This window comes from Phasianus colchicus, chromosome 20, assembly GCF_987193195.1.
Source record: "Phasianus colchicus chromosome 20, bPhaCol1.hap1.1, whole genome shotgun sequence".
In the NCBI taxonomy this organism is placed as follows: Eukaryota; Metazoa; Chordata; class Aves; order Galliformes; family Phasianidae; genus Phasianus; species Phasianus colchicus.
This window is the reverse complement of record NC_143455.1, coordinates 10,772,023-10,790,502: the sequence shown is the minus strand read 5'-3', so window position 1 is coordinate 10,790,502 and position 18,480 is coordinate 10,772,023. Positions and strand designations below refer to the sequence as shown.

The 18,480-nt window shown below is 50.1% G+C and overlaps 1 protein-coding gene across 3 annotated transcripts in view; it reads right to left on the bottom strand.

Moving 5' to 3' along the window:
- Positions 1–84: 84 nt before the first annotated feature.
- The window catches only part of SLC38A12 (solute carrier family 38 member 12), a 43,371-nt gene continuing 24,975 nt past the window's right edge, over positions 85–18,480 (bottom strand). For all 3 annotated transcript variants that reach the window (XM_090121960.1, XM_090121959.1, XM_031598648.2), the window contains 2 exons: positions 17,717–17,810; positions 85–5,910 (listed from right to left, as the gene is read on the bottom strand). In XM_090121960.1, coding sequence (XP_089978086.1) covers positions 5,150–5,910; positions 17,717–17,810 — 855 coding nt within the window. In that variant the 3' untranslated portion in view covers positions 85–5,149. The remainder of the gene's footprint in view (positions 5,911–17,716; positions 17,811–18,480) is intronic.

Below are 18,480 nucleotides of genomic sequence, written 5' to 3'. Positions count from 1 at the left end.
GCTTTGTCCCCTCAGCCACAGTGATGCCCCTGATGCCCCAGTGATGCCCCATCCCTGCTCACATCTCTGTGCCTGGCTGCCCCTGGTGTGATGAGCAGAGAGCAAGATGGGAGAGCAACTGCAGTGCAGGATGTGGGGTAAATGGACTGAGCTCAGCTGCAACCTGCTGGCTTCAGCTCGTCTGGCTGTGTGTGGGAACTGCTGAGTCACAGCCTGAACCACTGATTGAGCGCCTGGGAGAAGAGATCCACTCAGCCCCGGAGCACAGGTGGAGGCAATTCACCTGTGTGATGGGAAGGGGTGGAGCCAGCTGCACCTCTCCAACCTCATTTAAGGGCTGACTGCCACTGGAGAAGGATCTCTTGTTGGAGATCCCTCTTTTGTGGAGTTTTTCTATGAGCCTGTATCTTCAGAGGTGGGTGAGCTTTTTTTTAGTAACACCTCATTGTGCTGGTCCTGCTGCTGTTACGCTGTGCCATCACCCCACACCCCTCCTGGGCTCACAGTCCCTTTCCTGTCCCAGCTCAAGGCTGACACAGGCCTGTTTTCAGCCAGGCTGGCACGATTGCACCATGGGGGTGGCAGCAAAGCCCTGGGGAGAGCTGGACGCTCACTGCCCTAGGACAAACATGCTGGCACAGCCTGTCTGTCCATCCATCTGTCTGTCCATCCATCCATCTGGCCTGGGTTACATCCAGCCAGTGTCTCTGCATCCGCCCCCAGCCTGGCTGCCATCACGTGCCAGCGTTTTAATTCCTGTTACTTATTTATCATCGCAATTGTCACTTAATTGCTTTGGCAGCCCCTCTGAGGGCCTCTTGGAGAGGGAGAGCAGTGGTGATAGAGAGTGGAAAGGATGGAGAAACGAGCCCATGGTGCTGGATGGAGGTGTGGGGAGTGAGCTGGGCTGTCACTGGCCTTGCAGCTCGGTGGGGCAGCTCTGGCTGATGGGTGCCCCTTTGGGGACAGACTGTCACTGTTGGTGTCCTGGGAAGTTTTCCCCAAATTGTGGCTTTGTGGCCCAAAGATACCATGGTACGCGTGGTGTGGTAACTGCCCAGGCTTAGCAGTGCTCAAGGCCAGGCTGGGTTTGGGGGCTGTAAGGACAAAAGAAAATTCTCCCCAGCCCACGTTTTCAATTAATTAGTTATATCCCTGGTGACTCAGCAGAGGCCAAATGCATTTCCCTCTTGTTTTATTGAAGGACTTCACTGCGGGAGGTGGAGGGCAGGGAGGGAAGAGGTGGCAGTGGGTGGCACAGGGTGCCTGCAGGAGGTGGCACTGGGGATGGGAGCCCATGGGGTGAGCATAGCCCCAGATCTGCACTGCTGATTTTTACACTGACTGGGATGTGGAAAACGGCTCTTTTTTTTTTTTTTTTTCCTCCATTCCCTGTGGCTGCAGTGCTGATGTGGGGCGCTGGCAGGAGGAGCAGCGTGGTGCTGGGGGGCTCAGGGCTGTGCACGTGTTGGGTGTTTTGGCGCTCAGCAGCTTCTGAGCACTGTGATTTCTTCCTGGCAGAATGCTGTGATCCATCATCCTGTAACTCAGCCGGCTCTGCTGCCCTGGGCTGTGCTCTGTGTGCCCACTGAGGCGATGCGCCGCTGCCCCACAGCCGTCCCCATCGGTGCTTCCATTGCACCTTTCATCCCAGGTGGGTTCTGGTGGGGACAGTGGGTGTGGGGTGGCTGCCACCCCCCCCAGAGCTCAGCTTGCCTTGCGGGACGGAGGTTTTCCTCTCCCCTCCTCCAGTCCTTTACAAAGCATCACCAAAGACTGAACCCATCCTTGCTGCCACTTTGGCCTCCAGATTTACTGCCCAAGCCCCCACATCCTGCACTGCCTGTGAGGTCCTCAGAGAGAATCGCAGCAGAAGTGTTTATTTCCATCATAAAGATCTGTTTTAATATTTTAACATAAATCAAGCTGCGCTTTACGGCGACAATAAATTTGTTGGCAGAAACTGCTTTTGCAGCCCGAGGCAGTGGAGCAATTCAATTTGTTTGGTTTTAAGTGTGAGGAGGTATAATTGAGAAGGGGAAAGTGCAGCTGTGTTAATGGAGCTCGCAGGCAGCAGCTGATGGAGCAGCAGCACCCAGGGCCCTCTGCCCATCCTGTGCTCCCTGCAGGACACGCTGTGCGAAGGGAGCGCAGGGCAGGCAGAACAGACGTGTGCAGGTTGTTGTTTGAATCCCTTTTTATTGAAAACTGGCTGCATTCAGGCCAAGCACCATGTGAGAACCTGTGCTAATGAAATGTCTGTGTGACAGCCCAACAATGATGGATCTGCTCAGTGAGGAGGGGGCTGACACCCAGCAGCACCCCACTCTAATCAGCACCCCTTCCCACTCCCTCCCATCAGTTTTAAGGCTTTGTGTGAAAAACACTCTCACCATCACAGAGTTCCCTTCCCTTCATCACTCCAATTCTTGGGACAGGTTTGCTTTGTTGCTGCCCAAGGACAGCAGGTGTTTGGAAATTCGGGGTCATTTATTTCTAGAAGTTCCTACATTCCTCTGGGACTACAGCTTTTCTGATTGTCCGGGGTGCCACAGCACGGCCCACTGCCAGGCCCAGCAGCTCCAGCCCACAGTGTGCCCAGGGAGAGCTGCTCACCATGGCCAGGCAAGAGAAGGTGCAGCTTCAGAGCTAGACCAGCAATGGAGACGGCCCAGTCAATGGAAGAGGTGGGGCTCGTGGTGGGGCCCAGGAGCAGCTGTGCTTTGGCACAGGCTGTGGTGCCCAGGGGGCAGGAGGGGAAATGCATGAGGATGCTGTGTGTGGGGGGGCTGGGCAGCCTCAACCCATGGCCAGTTGGAGGGCAGTCCTGAGCGAGGAAGGGAGGATGTGTGGGGGCAAAGTAACATCGGTCAGTAACGTCCTCTGGCGGGCAATGAAGTGTGGAGGCAAGAAATTCAAATCAGAGCTTGAAGGGATGAGGCTGAGCTGAGTGCCTTGCACAAGGGGAGGCGACAGCCAAGGGCAGGCAGTGCAGTAGGAAATACAGGGGCCTCCTCCATAAAGCCACACCTGTGCACTCGTGTAGAAGAGCAGCCCCTGCAGCCCTTCCAGCCTTCTGAAGGCTGCTTTCATTAGCATCAAATTCCTCCTTTGGCTCTGCCTGGCTCACAGCTGCTGCAAGAGGACAGGACGGCCCAGCATGCCCCAGCACAGCACCTGCCATCCCCACACCATGCAGGCAGGGGAAGGAGCAGCTGTCTGCCCCAACCTCACAGAACACCCCCAGCTCAAATGCCCACTGAATTTACTCTCCAAGCTGCACAGCTACTGCCACTCTTCCTAAATGAGACACCAGCCACCTGCAAAGCATCTTGCTCATCTGGCACCAAAGATGCCACATCAGCTTCCCTGGAACACTAGGGGATGTTTAAATTCACTAGCAAGGGCTGCCAGTGCCTGCTCAGGATGGAGCTGAAGGAAACAGACCCCTCACATCCTCCCCTGCAGCCTGGCAAGGACACAGGCACAGTGCTCAGGCTGGAGAGTGGAGGGCTTTGCTTTAGAAACCATCAAGTGTTTTTATTCAGCTCCAGGTACTTGCACAGTCCCCCAGGAGGAGCACTTCAGGTCATATGGAAACTAGAAAGTCCTACTTGAAAACGGAGCTTGATTAAAAAGAGCTGCAGTTCAAAGCTTGCTTTAACTATCAGTAACACTTAATACTGCAGCAAGTGCAGAGGGCAAGAGGATGTAACAGAAGTGACACACACCTGGCTTTGAACCTGTCTAATGAGGGCAGGGGGAGAAAGTGTTTAAAATATTTCAGGAGAAAATTTTTGAAGTTCTTGCTTTTGTTAAAAAAACCCATACAATCTTTGCCTGAGGGCTCAGAATAGTGGAACGAGCACCGTTTGTCACTGTGTTGTGTTGGTGACCAACCGGAGCCTCAGAAGCAGCAACTGTTATCTGCAGCACAGGCTGGCTAATGCAGCAGGCAGCCCAAAGCACATAGAGAAATGCCCAGGGGGTCAGCAGCTCAGATAAGCCGAGCAGGACCAGCAGAATGCCACCTCCCAGTGCTGAAGAGCTGGGAGATTCAGGACCAGTTCCAGTGTTCTGTCCCCTGTAATGCTGGGAGCTCAGCTCCTGCACAGAGGCTCGCACAGCTGAGCCATGGCACGGCCTCTCCCTGTTGGCATCAGCCCAGTCCCTTGAGTTAACACCCACCTTGTTTCAAGGCTAATTACCCAGCACAGGAGGCTGGAAATGCATCAGCCTGCACAGCCAGAGCTCTTGCAGGCCTAACACGTGTCAGGACTGGGTAATTAGCACCTTCCCGGCCCACACAAACCCTGACCACTGCAGCTGGGGTCTGGCCTGTAGTGTATGAAATGGAAAGGGCTCTGACAGCTGGAGTCACTGAGAGCAGCATGCAGGAGGCAAGGGAAGCAAGGCTGCACTCTCCTTCCCAGAAGGAAGAGAAATATCCCTGCACTCCTCCGTGGGGTTGGGGCTGCCAGAGCAAAGGAGAACAGGATGAGAAGTGTGAAAGTGAACTCTTGGCCTGGAGAAATCCAGCTCTGATAAGCAGGCAATCCTTCCCCAGAGCACAAACAGGTTAAAGTCTCTGGAAAAAAATAAAAACACAAGTGTAACAGAGCACAGAGCCTTTGGAGCCAGGGCTATTCCCACCCCAAACTCTCCTTTCCTCCCTAAATTGGCACAGGAGGTTGGCTGACAGGGGTCTCAGCAGACAGAAGAGACTCAAAGCCCCCAAACTCCTGCAGGACCGCACACAGCGAGTCCCTGCCCAGGGGAGAAAGAACATGAAGCTGATTACTGTAGTGAGCAGCCAAGGCTGTCTGCTCTCCTCACACTGAAACCTGCAGCATCAGAAGAGAGTCAGTGTAAGAACAGAGTGATGCTCAAACAGAGCTGAAGGCAGAAATGGCTGGACACTGGCTTGGCATGCAGGCTGCCTGGATAGTGGGTCTGAGAACCAGGATGACGAGGCTGAGCCCACTCCATCCGCACTCAATCTGGAGTGAAGGAAGTCTGTGTCCAGGTCCAACCTGCACCACCACGCCGACGGCCCGGAGGCTTCCCTTCACCGCCTCTTTCCCCCCAAAGTCCTGGTGAGGGTGGAAGTCCGCGGAGCCACAGAGTGAGCACAACACTTACCCCCACGTCAGAATTTAGACTCACTCAGGACAATGTTTGCAGTCACAAACACAAAGCAAGAAAAGCCCCATATGAGTACGAACACTATCCAGAAGGTGTGCCGGAAAGGGGAGAGGTGTTTGTTCACCGCCCCGCTGCCGAAGACCAGCTGGGTGTCCTTCCGACTGCAGTACGCCAGGAAAGCTGGGATGAGGTACTGGATCCCATTCCCAGCATAGGCTCCCGTGATCCCCACCAAGGACTCCAGATCGTGGGTGCAGAAAGCCACCAGCACCGGGGGGACCAGCGTGATGGCAGGAAAGACAATTCTATCCACCAGCCAGGGGTAGGTCCCCCCTTCTCTGTGGAAAAGGGTCTTCCAGTTGTTGCGCAGGGTCACTGCGATGATGGGGAAGTTGGTGCTGATGGTGAAGACTGGGAAGAGGCCCAAGAAGTAGCGAATGAAGGCAACGTTGATGATCTCACAGTCGGTGAAGTTCAGCGTGTACATGTCCATGAGGGTGTCATTGCGAAAGCAGTAAATGGCAGTGAAGGACAGGAGGCTGTAGAAAGCCAGGATCAGGATGTAATCGAGCAGCACGAGCTTGTTGACGTGCCTCTTCTTTGAGATGGGTGTGATGAGGGATGGCAGGGAGTGCTGGCACATGAAGGAGTAGACGCACACCCCAAAGAGATTGCGGATGCCCGACAGCTGGGCCATGGACGGGTGACCTTCTGCTTGGCCTCTGCTGATGCGGATGAGGGCCAGAATTATCATGAGGATGAAAGCTGGAGAGAGAGAACACTTCAGGTCAAGCCCAGGCCCATGCTCCCCACAACCCTCCTCCCGTCGGCACTGGCAGTCCTGGCATCAGCTCTCCTGCTCCACAGGAGCATCCCCTTATCTCTGGAGAACATGCTGCACCAAAGACAAGACGCACAGGAGTTAATCAGGATTTGCTGTCAGCACTAGTCAGAACATTAAGCATCGGGCTGTCTTTGGCAGGCATCTCCCTCCCCAGGTACTCACTCTCCCACCTCTGTTTGCAACCGAGGTTACAAACTCTGTCACTGTGTTAGTAGATGCTCCTGAAGGACCCAGAGCAAACACGGCTGAGACCATCGCCATCTCCTCAGGGGTCTCAGCCCATGGATGCTTCTGCCACACACCTCGGCTAAACATCACCTTTTAGAAGTGAGTTAGAGACGTCTGAGCTTTGACCTCTAGAAGAAGAAAAGTTGACGCCCAGCTGCAGAGCCAATCCCAGTAACGTTCCTACACATTTGCAACTGGACTAATATTTCCAAGCAGGTAGAAGGGAGCAGCAGATACCACAGAGCCTTCCTGTCCCTGCGATCTGCCAAGCACGACAGAGCAAGAACTAGCCAGCCACTTCCAGGCTGTCTGTAGTTAATCCCAGGGTGGAGGAGCCAGTTTGGAAGGAACTAAGACAGCACCGAAAGACTGCTATTAAAATTCATCACTTCTAGGCACAAAGTCTGCTTGTCTATCCTTCACTTGTGTCAGGGAATAGCCTAACAACATTTCACAAAGCTTATCACAAAGTGACGTGCCACGAACAAAAATGAATTGAGGAGATTGGGCTAATACCCTTATTTACTCTGCTGGTGGAAATTTCAGCCTGAAGTGGTTATTGCTAGGCCATTATTCCTAGCATGGCACATAAAGACAGCAGAAAACTAATTCTGGCATCACAAAAATCATGTCGACCTGGGAAGGATGATCATCAGGTGGAGCAGTGGAAAAAAACCTGCCTGGCAGGGTACAAAACAGTAAAATTTACAGCCTGATGCTGGCAATGGATGGGTTGTTGTGGCACACACACAGCTGTCTCCTGCACTGGTTTGAGGCATCAAAGCACAGCCATGAATTATCAGGTAATGAAAAAAAACCAAAAACGCTGACACTCGTATTATGCATGACTTTGAATGTCATAAATAAAAATACAGAGAAATTAAACAGAAGAGCAGACAGCTCCATGGCCAAGCCCTAGGAGGCAGCACCAGGAGCCAGGCAGGGTACAAAGGGAGGTGAGGAGGACACCTGCCTGCTCTGTGCCTGACATGGGCAGCTGGAGGCAGGAAGGCTCAGCACAGATGGGAACAGAAGCAGCAGTTCCAGAACAACACCAGGATAACCATAACTGCACACTGTTCTCTCCTGCACACTCTCAGTGCTCTCCAAAACTCAGTTTCTCCTCTCACAGCATTCCTTCCTCATCTTTCAAACAGCAGCTTCATGCTCAGCACTCACCCAGCTTCACTCTGTATTTCATCTTTTACTGCCTCTGCCTCAGGACACCTCTCACTTCCAACTGCTTCCCAGTGACAGGACAACTCTAACACATCTCCGAAAACACTGCGCTGGGGAGATGACAGCAAATCTATTCCTTTGTGGCATTGAGAGGCAGACCTCCTTGGGAGTGCTGGCACTCTTCACTTTCCCAAGTCCAGCTACAGAGGGCTATGGAAAAGAGTAATTCATCGATCTGGATGCGTGCAACTCCCACTGCCTCCACTCAAACCAGCAAGTGAAATGCCCTGTGAGAACAGCTATGGTTACTGTGTCCTCCCGAGCAAAGATGTTTGCCAGCCACATCACACAGAGCCAGGCAGCCTTATGGCGATACACTCCAGCTGTGCTCCCCAGGGTCACACGGGCTACAAGAGAGAGAAGGTGCTGTGTAGAACAGGGCAAACCAGGCAGGGCAGAACTGGACATGTGCTGAGAGTGTTCCTTTCCTTCCTGCAGGAGTGCTCAGGCTCTGAAGCCATCCCACACTGCTCCTGCATCTCACCAGCAGCACTGCAGAAGTCCTGCACCTCTTCCCCACACCATAACACCTACCTGCTCTGCCTAGCAGGAGTGACGGCTGACCCACTTCCATCTCCCAGCTCAGTCTCACCATTGGCTCAAACCTCCCTTCCCACACCAGTGCTAACAGCACCAGTTCAGGAAGCTGCAGGCTCACACCCTGCTCTCAGAGCCTCTTTTCAGAGACCCCCACTTTCTCCTCTGCCCCAGTGTGTGTTTTTGTGGTAGGGAGCTGTGACAGATGAGATTTCCAGTGGATTCCTGAAATGATAGATATGAGTATATGGCTTAAGAAGCTAGAATTAATACCACCTTTGCTGTTTTCCTTTTTTTCCCTTAAATACTTTTCAGAAATTAAACCTATCAGAAATTGAAGTTATGAAGAGTGACAGTCCATTACTATGATCTACACCAGCGCTGTTTCCAAGAAGGCAGGCTGTGCTCTGCTGATGCATTCCCCCTGAGAGAGGTGGTGCTGGGTACCTGGAAGCTGCTGCTGCAGCCCAATTCCAGCCCTGACAGCAGCATTTCCTCATTCCCTGCAGCAGGTCAGTCTCTCTCCTTGCTCCTGGAACCAGAGAGTTAAACCATTTGCATGCCAGATTTATCTGCCTGTCCCTGGAAGGAGGCAAACCTAAAATGAAACTCTGAAACCTAGTTATGCTGGGTGATAAATCAAGATGAAAAGAAGATGACAGGCTCTGATTGACAGACAGCTTTGAGCAGACAAGAGGCAGCACAGCACCTGCAGGCGCACACAGCTCCTGCTCACATCCTCCTCCACCTGGGACAGAGGGCTGAAGGCACTCACACCACACTATTCTGGGTCACCTGCAGTTGCCACATGAACTGTCCAACAGTGGTGCTTCACCAGAAAGAGCCTTTGCTAAGTCAGACATGGAGCCATTAAAGCATCAATCTACCCTGTGCGTGTAGGACAAATCACTTAGGCAACACGCTCCAGGGACAGAAGCCCTTCAGACATCACGACCGCAGCAAAGACAAGGTGGCGATGGATTGTTAGCAGGTTGCATTAAAGCCTTATTTTACACCATTATTATTATAGTTATTTTTTTACAAGTCCTTAACAAGCAATTGAGGGTTTTGTCTGTCCTGGTTTTCAAACTGTTAGACACTGCAAACACACACCACAGACAGGCTCAGCAGCTCACAAGGCACAGAGGACACTTCTTCTCGTCTCTCTGACCACCCCCTGAGGTTTGAGCATCTTTTTAACCGAAAGATGTAAAGGAGAATGTGTGAGGGAAAAAAGAAAGGTCTGCAAAAAGGCAAAAATGGTGCCGTGTGCCATCACCACTGCCCCACTGCCTCACCTACAGACCCCTCGTCCAGCTCTCCAAGGAGGAAACACTGTCTGCTCCTCTCAGACAGAGCAGACCTGGCAGACAGCCCCTGCTTTACTCAGGAGTTGATTCAGAGATAGGACAGCTATGCTGTGGTTCTTGCAGGTGGAAAGAGGATGAATATGGATGAGAACACATCCAGATAGCAGCACTTAGGGGAAATATGGGAGCCTGGGGATGTTAGAAATACAGAGTTTTTGTGAGCTTTGACAGAAAAAGCTGCACAGAAAAGCAGTGATGATAATTGAGCCATTCTGAGTTTAAGGATTGTTTTGCAGTCAGAGCAAACACCTTTGCAAATGGTGAATGCTATCTCATACACGAGCTTCATCTCTCTGCAGAAAGGCTGCTGTAGTAAAAAGTCCAAGGATGAAACATTCTCTCTCATCCACCGTGGTAGGTTCCTGGAAGAAACACTGCTCAGAATGGGTTTCTAGCTTAATTCCCCTCCATCCCTGGCAGAAAACCATGCTTTTGAGATGCTTCACCTGGGGACCTACCTCCGTCTATCAGCATGCAAAAAATAATAGAGAAGATCCAGACTGAGCCATAAAGACATTGGACCCCTCTGTGATCCCAGGAAGACAGACCAAAGGCAGATGTCACCTCCCAGGCTCAACGATGACTTTCAACCTTCAAAATGCCAGGTACAGTTAAAACAGGGATGGGCTCAGTGGATCTAGGAAGCATAGAGGCAAACAGCTATAAGCCATGCATGACCAGAAGAGTTACTAGAAGAAAAAAGCCTGCCAGAACAAAGGTTACACGACAGCTAGCTGTGCGCTAAGAGAACAATGATCTTGCACAGCCATTCACCACAGCACAAGTCTCATCCTCTCCAGCACTGTTCCTACTCTCTTTCCACGACGGCAGCCCAGCAAGACCATCACCTGCCATCCCCTCCAGGGCTGGAGATGCCGTGCTGTGCTGCCCACGCCTCGCTGCTCCCCTCCCAGCAGGGCCATTTGTTTGAGCAGGCACAGCCATCCGTCACCGCCGCCTGACGGGGTGACAGAGCTCTCTTGTCGAAGCGGAGAATCAATATGCCAGGAAATAATGAGAACGAATCGCCCTTTCACAATGCACGCCACTTGCTTCCCTTTTCATGCGTTTGTGGCATGATGGATTCCAAGAGAACATTTTCCTGAGCTTCCAAGACTCATTCTCTTTCAAAGAGCCCAAAGGGAAGTAAGAAGTTTGCTCTCTGTCTTAGCCTTGGTCTTGAACTTTCACCAAGCTGAAGGAAGAGACCACTGAGAGTCGCTGAAGAGACCTCGTTTAATTTAACATTAGAATTGAGGAGAGGAGGCACACCAGCAAGAGCATCTGCCCCCTACATACTGAACAGCATCACACCAGGACAGCTGCGCCTTCTGCATCCCTAGCTAATACTTGTGCTGGCCACTTTGCACTGATGTCTTCCCAGGATATTGTCTTCTGTTCTCCCACCTCAGAGCCAGCTGCCTTCCACCAGCATCACAGGCAAGTCGAAGAGTCTGGCACTGCCAGACATTACAGATGCTCTGGCATCTGAAGTATTAAAGCACGGATGAAGTTCATCATGCAAGCATAACTAAGCATCTTGAAATTAAGATGCTGATTCTTAAATTCAGAAGTCAGTTATCTGATTTCTCCTGTGGAAGCTATATCCATTCACTTGTTTATGACCTCCAGCTCTCTGTATACACTCGAGCACCAACTCCAACCTTCAGAGGAGATATCTATGTGAAACAATGGTAAAGAGAGAATATGAGAACCAGATCTGCTCACTCACATGTGGGAGCTGGAGTAGTCAAGGATCAGACTTGACAATGACTGAGACTAAAACAGCCTCCAAGAAGATGAAGGATTTATGAGTGCAGAGACTGTGGGGAAACAAGATGGATCTGTTCACTGAAGACAGCAATTCTCTAGAGAGAAATGTCAGAAAGAAGAGGGAAATTACTTCCCACAAGAAAGGTACGAGCCAAAGTTGTGGGACAGTGCAGTTCCCTAATGGACAGCAGGGACAACTTTACTTCCCTGCTGCAAAGCCTAAGGCACAGCCCACATGGCAGGGGAATGCTGCTCGTACAGCAGGGGAGGCATAGCCATATGTGAGCACACTAAGGTCACAGAAATGTGATGCAGCTTACCAGAAGGTAAGAAAAAGGTGGTCAGAAATTGAAGCACCGAGTCTCAGGCACCATGGCTTGCCCTGCCATCTCACCCACACCGCCAGGCTGTGGTAACAGCTGCAGCATCCAGGAGCTGGGCAGAACTCATTCTATTAACAAAGGAAGAAAAAAAGCACCGCCAGGACTTTTGGGCTGTCAAAAGTCTTTAAGCAAGGCCTCCTCACTGTAAAGACATCACCTCTCCCCTTCTCGTTGCTGCCTGGGGCAGTATTTGCGATGCTCTAAGCAAGATTTACAAGCAGCCTCCCCTGCCATGACAACAGCCGCTGTGAGCCTGGTGGAGCCGTGCGCTCTCAGCACCCAGCAGCCAAGCTCCAGACACCAGTAACAGCTCACAGGGAGAAAAACTGCTCTGTACTCTGGTGTTTATCATGGATGTTTTATCTCAACATATGGGAAGGGAAAAGCAGCCAAGGAGTTTTGCTTGCTTCTGATGGAAAAATACCCCATAGTTTATTGTCCTCTCTCCTCTGGTCACCTTCAGCAGAAGCCCCATAAAGCCTCTGTATCAAGGACTCTGTTCTGAGTTCTGCTGTTGACTTGGCCTTACTATTAGCTTTGACAATCACTTCTCTCTCCATGTGAGAACTTTCTATGAGGAAGGAGTAGCACACACCTCAGTGTCACCATGAATCTAACTTAAGGATTTGCATGTTTTCTTTGAAAGACACTGGGCCATTTCCCCTTGTCTTGTCACCTGTCACCACTGAGAAGAGACCAACCCCACTCTGCTGTAAGCACCCTTCAGATATTGGGAGAGAGCAATAATGTCTCCCCTCGGCCTCCTTTTCCCCAGACTAAACAGCCCCAGTTCCTTCAGTCTCTCCTCACAGGCCATTTTCTCCAAGCCCTTCACAAGCCTTCTTGCCCTTCCTCGGACCTGCTCCAGCACCTTGGAGCTGTTTAGTCTGGACACCTCGTGTGCCATTCACATACACTAAAAATCTGCATGGGCACCATCACCCAGATGTTTCTGCAGCACTAGGAATGGATGAGACCTTATGTTTCCAGCTCCTCTTCTTCAGCTCAGACCCATCAGTTCATCTCCTGCTGCCCGGATAAAGTGCTCTTTTCAGGAACATCATCAGCTCCTCATGTGGGATGGCAGTGGTTCCGTCCAGCACCACATGTCACTCTCCATCTCCATCTGAAGCTAACAAGGTTCTTTCACTTATACCAGCACTGCTTCACCCCACTGCCCCCCATAAACACCACTGAAATGAGCTCCTCAACTGACAAGACCAAGAGCAAGCATGACAGAAGCACTGCCTTTTAACTAACTCTTCATAAATATATTCACTTCTTAGTAAATTATTTACCCTGGGCTCTGGCAGCAGCTTTCTCTGTTCCAAAAAGGATATGAGAACAAGTTTCTTCAGAGTTACTTCATGTCACAACCCCTAAGCCAGCTGTACGTGCAACAGTGGCCTGATTTACAGCTCAATTTCCTCTTCCTTGACAGTCCTGTATGCTTCATTCTGCAAAAGGGGCAGACATTTAATGGGCCCCCCACGCAGCTGCAGCAGAAAGCTCCATTTTGGATACAGAGGCCACCCTGAAGGCTGCGGACACTGGCAGGATAATCTCCCTGCAGGAGACTGCAAGCAAGACTTCAGGTAACTGCCACCCCCCATCCTACATCAGCCTCTGCAATAATCCCCAGTCTCCAGTGCTGCAGCTGAAGGCACACAGCAGAGTGACTCCAGGTTTCTGTACTGAATCAACTTGTGCATGGCTAGTTAAGTCTGCTAAGGATGGCAGTGACAGCACAGCTGAGAACTGCTCACAAAGCGTAATGGTCTGAGACCAGTGCTCTGCAGAGAAGTGCTGAGGAGTCCTCTAAAGCACAGGATTCTGGTGAAGAAAGTAGAAGCATCAAAGAAATGATCAGACAGGGAAGGCAGCCTCACCAGAATGCCTTGGGAGAGCTCTTTCCTAGTTTCCTCCCTTGGAGACTTCTATCAATTACCCTGCAGGGGAGGGAAGAAAACACCTCCTGCATGCCTCATGGCTATTCTTGTACTTTTTCCCTCCACCTTACCAGCCAGAAAAAAAAAGCCTGGGAAAGAAATTTAATTTCTGGACAAAACTGAGACTTTTGCTTGGACAACGATGAGAATGATCTGTCTTGAGGGCTGCAGGTCCTAGAACGAATGCGACCAGGTCCAACTGTACTACAGGGAGACAGCACTGAGCCCACAGCAACCAAACCCCAGTTTAATCCCCTATAAAATGTCTCTTTATTAAAATACAATACTTTTTAATATCTACAGTACAGCATCAAGAGCAGCACATAGAGCAAATGTCCCACGTGGGATCAGTCTGGGAACATTTGCCATAGACCATTCAACAGCAGCAATAATCACACTACCAATGTCTTTGAAGCCATCAGTCCCCACCTAGAGAGCTGGGCATCTCACCCAGTAGCAGGCTGCAATTAATCAGGTTAGCTGCTTAATAGACAGCAGCCCAGTGTTTGCTGCTAAGCTCCACCAAGCCACGTCCCCTTTTGGTATCTTTCTTAATCCATGTCCCTTTGATGCTGCGAGGCAGTTATTACCCAATAACAAAGAGGTAGGGCTGTGCTGCTTTGAGACCTGCGGAGCTCACTACTGCCAGCTCCATTCACTGAGGGGCAAACTCCTGAAGCAAACAGCAAACACTGCCTACAAAACAGGACTGATGGGAAGCCAGAGGGAAAAAATAGCAGGATATCAAGTCTCTGGAGGGAGCAGTTCATCACCACCACAGATTTAAGCCCTCAGGAAGGAAAAAAGCCTGAATTCTAACCAGTAAAGTTGAAAATACCAACGGCTGTAATTTGCTGGCAGCTTGGTTAGGTCAGCCTTCTGCAGATGACCGCTGTACCAAGAGACCTGGGAACGGGCTCCACAGCCAACAAAGGGCTTGGCTAACAACTCCACACTTTCCCAAGGTTGAAAGGTGGAAGGGACCTGAAAAGGAGGAAGGAGGAAGTTACAGTTTGGGGAAGGAATCTTCCCCATTGCAAGGAGACAATTCACGCTGCTGACACACTTACCTGCTCACCAGCCCTGGCCCTCTGTGTGCTCTTGGTGACACTGCTCAAGAACGGAGTGAGCCAACAAAGTTTTGTCCCTAAGACCCAAGCTTCACCTTAAGCATCATTACCAAGCACCATTTAAAGCAGTGATTTTCCTGACCGGCCCTTCATGCAGAGCAGGCTGGTTCCTTCTACACCTGTGATCCTATTGCTGAGGTCTCCCCGAAGGCAGCTCAGGCAGAAGGAAAGGGCCAGCAAAAGCTTTTACTGTTGGGAACGTGACGAGAGCTTGGCATAGGCAAACAAATACACATTGGCCAAGTCCAAAGAAAAGCAAGACCTTTAAGAACCAATAAGGTCAGCAGTTAAAGCTCTAAGTACCACACTAAACTCAACCACCTTACATGAGGCGGTAGTTGGTTTTGGAGCCAGCGTTTGATCTGTTACTCTTCTGAAGATCACCAGCAGCTCCACGCCTCTGGAAGCCCTCTGCCTGCCCTGGTCCAGCTGGGGAAGCAGATCCACCCTCTGTGCTCCTATCAGTTCTGACAGGAAAAACCTTGCTGTGCCAGCCTTGTTTCCAGATGAGCTGCGTTCAACAGGCCCAAACAACAGGAGCCCATCTGTTTGGCTCTCTAGTGGTAGAGCACTTGGGCTTGCAAGCTCCTCCTTATAGAGGCTTCAGAGGTGCCTACCTTGGCTAATGCCTTATCCTGGGATGAGAAACTGCCAGATGTAGGGCTGATCCCTGCTGCACCTCCACATTCCTCAGACTGGCCTATTGTTGCTTTCCAGCTCAGGCTCCAGTGCTTAAGAACAAATTTTTTCAGAGTGAAATTTTTCCTGTCCAAGAGATGTAGCGAGAGACTGCTGCAGGCTGTTAGCTGATGTGCTGCCTGCGATGAGCACAAGGCTCTGGAAAGAGGCTGGTGACATTTGATTATCACTGAGATCAGGGGAGAGAGGGAAAGCAACTTTCAAAGGCAGCGCTGACACCGTTACAAACGCTAGCAGAAATGACCTTCACGCACAGCAAGCCCTCCCTGCTGCCAAGAACTATCCTCTCAGCCACTGTCATCCTCATTGCCAGTACACCTGAGGCACTGCAGCCTCACATCAGCCGCTGCTGCTGTGAAATCCAAGGGCTTTTCACTGGGCTGGGGAAAAGGGTGTACAGCAGGCACTGTCCATAGAGCAGCTTTTACCCAGCAAAACAAACAGCCAGTCTGCAGCTCCAGCATCCAGCACTACTGCTCAGTGCTTCACTGAACCAGTGCCTTTAGCATCGCGTGGCTAAACACAACCAGAGGAAGTCAAAGAGAAGGCACGGGTTATGCCTGAACAGGAATCTACATCTGGCCCATCAGCATTCAGGCAGGACGAACTCAAGAGACCACAAAGCACCAGACAATGCCTTTCTTTAGGATCTAAGCTCACTAAGAGCCGACAAAAGACCAATCCATGTTTAAGTCTCAGCCCAGCTTTTGGAGGAGGAGGTGATGCAGCAGGTGATGTGAGGACACAGGAGAAGCCAGCCTGATAAATCTAAACAGCATGGGACTCATCCCAGAGTCTGCAACAAGAGCTTTTCTGTTCCCTGCATCACATGACTGCTTGATAAATCGTCTTTCCTAATAAATCTATCCCTCATTGTACACATACGGAATCCGTTGCTCTAAGTAGCCACTGAGGTGCTGTCAGGGTCATTAAATATCATTATCTGGGGCAGCTGTTCTCCAGCATACTGACGCAGGAATCAATCAGGCTAAAGCATGAATTTCTCCTGCGCTTCTCCAAACATTGCTTTTGTCCCTCTCCATCAAGCAATAGAAAAGAGGCAGCTCTGCATTTATGCCAAGGTTTAGCAATCCTCCTACTGGAGGCAGCTAGCTAAAGGGAATGCAGTGGCAGAGCAGACAGGCATCAGGTTGTCACAGACACAGGATGAGGTCTGACTGATGGCTGTACCGGGAAAGAGGCAGCTGAGCGATTGGAAACAGGCCAGCGTGCTGAAGAGATTACACTTTTTGAAAAACTTCCTTTAATACTCCCTTAATGAGATAACCCCTCCCTCTGAAGGACACAGGGGCTTTCAAACCTTTCACGTGCCCAGACAATAATGGGAAAAAAAAAATGGACATTTGGGATTTTCACACCATGTGAGGTCAGCATTTGTTAACTCAAGCTGTTCAGCATCTGAGACTTGAGGGCCTAAGACCCAACCTCATCTTCCCGGGTGATGACTGCTTAACCCCATCTCAGATTTGCACTGGAACAGGCTCTCTATGCCGCTGCAGTGACTGCCAGCCATTTCCAAACAGGATTACAGGCCTTTGAACTCATGGAAGAGGAATATGATCCCCGAGCTGAAGTGAGGTCAAATGTGTGTGTGGTGGGAAACAGTCTTAGAATCAACTTTTTTTTCTTCCTAAGCCAGGTCAGTGATGGGTATAAGCAGAACATCGTGTGCTCAGCTGGTCTGGGCCCCTGAATCAGCAGACTTTTGCCCTCCCAAAAGGCTACTGGTGCTTAAAGCTGTTAGCCCTGAATATCAGTTACCCTGTGTAGGTTATGCAAACCAAGACAAAGCCATGTACACATACAAACCAGATATAAAGCATCCGGATCTCTGGATGGTAACAACACTGCCAACACTGATGTCTTATTTCCCTTCAGAGAATTCTGCCTACTCAGAAGTGCTTGGCTGTAAGATTTTGGAGAACTAGTGAGAGTGGGGCTTCCCAAGGACAACGTATGTCAGTTTAGCAGTTTTTAGACAAGCAAACATGATGAAAGGTCAGAAATTCTTACAGAAGTACTTTTAATTCTCAGATCAGAACTATGGTTGTTTAAAATCTGTTGCATGCTTCATTGCTGGAACTGTAACTAGTAGTGACCATACTAAGCACAGACACAGGAGACTCTTCCAAATCCCCTCTACCTCTCACTTAAACCAAGTTAAAACTTCATGTACCAGATTGCATCTGATTGAGAATATTTTGTTTCAATCAGAATTTTCATCCTAGAACAAAATTCCTTTGTTTCACTGTGGATATCAAGTCTGAGCAGTCTTCCTCAAAGACTTTGTTTTGACAAGCACTTGCTTCCAAACAGGCGTATCTTGCCAAAAAGCTGCATCAGTAGCATGACTCAGGTTCCACCTACAGTGAAGAGGTGGGGGCCTGCCAAGACTCACCTATCCATCTCATCAGAGACGTCACGATCTGAAGATACTTGGTCTTCTGCACATTGAAGAAGGTAAAAGGACCCAAGAGAAGAGTGAATGCTGCCTGGAAGGACAACAGAAAATATGTACTGGTTAAAAAAACAAAAATTTTATTAGTAAGATGAATTTATCAGTAAAGCGAAACTTGCCTTGAAAGTTCACCTCCAGACACACGTCCGTCTGTCACAGAGCTTTCTTTGTTGCTTAATTTTACAGCTAGGTTGGCTGCAATACAAGGGGTCAAGCAAACTGCTTGGTATCAGAGAACATGCCTCAGGCAGAAGCAGAGCATAGGATTCTCTTGGCTCTCAGCTGCCTGCTATCACTGCTACAGCATGTCTTTACTGACACATTTCAGTACAAGCTCTCAATGCAGTTTTACGGAACATTAAATATTAAATAGTGGCCTCTTTGTCCAGGTACAGGCTCAGTTTAGGTCTGGATAGCAATAGCTGTGACCAGTCTGCTTGCATTAACATAGACAGTTAGCTTTGAGGTGTCTGAGGCTGAACAACAATGGAATAAAAAGGTTTTCCCTACATTGTTGCATGTTTTACAGCAGGAAGCTTTTAGCTTAACAGTTAAGCTGTTGACTTGGATGCTGAAAGCCTGTGTAAAGCTAAGAGGAAAAAAAAACAGATAGTCATAAGAACTTCATCCAATGATATTCAGCATACTGATGAGGAGTCTCTTCACTGCCCTTGGATGTCTGCTGAGAGTTCAGTGAGTCTCAG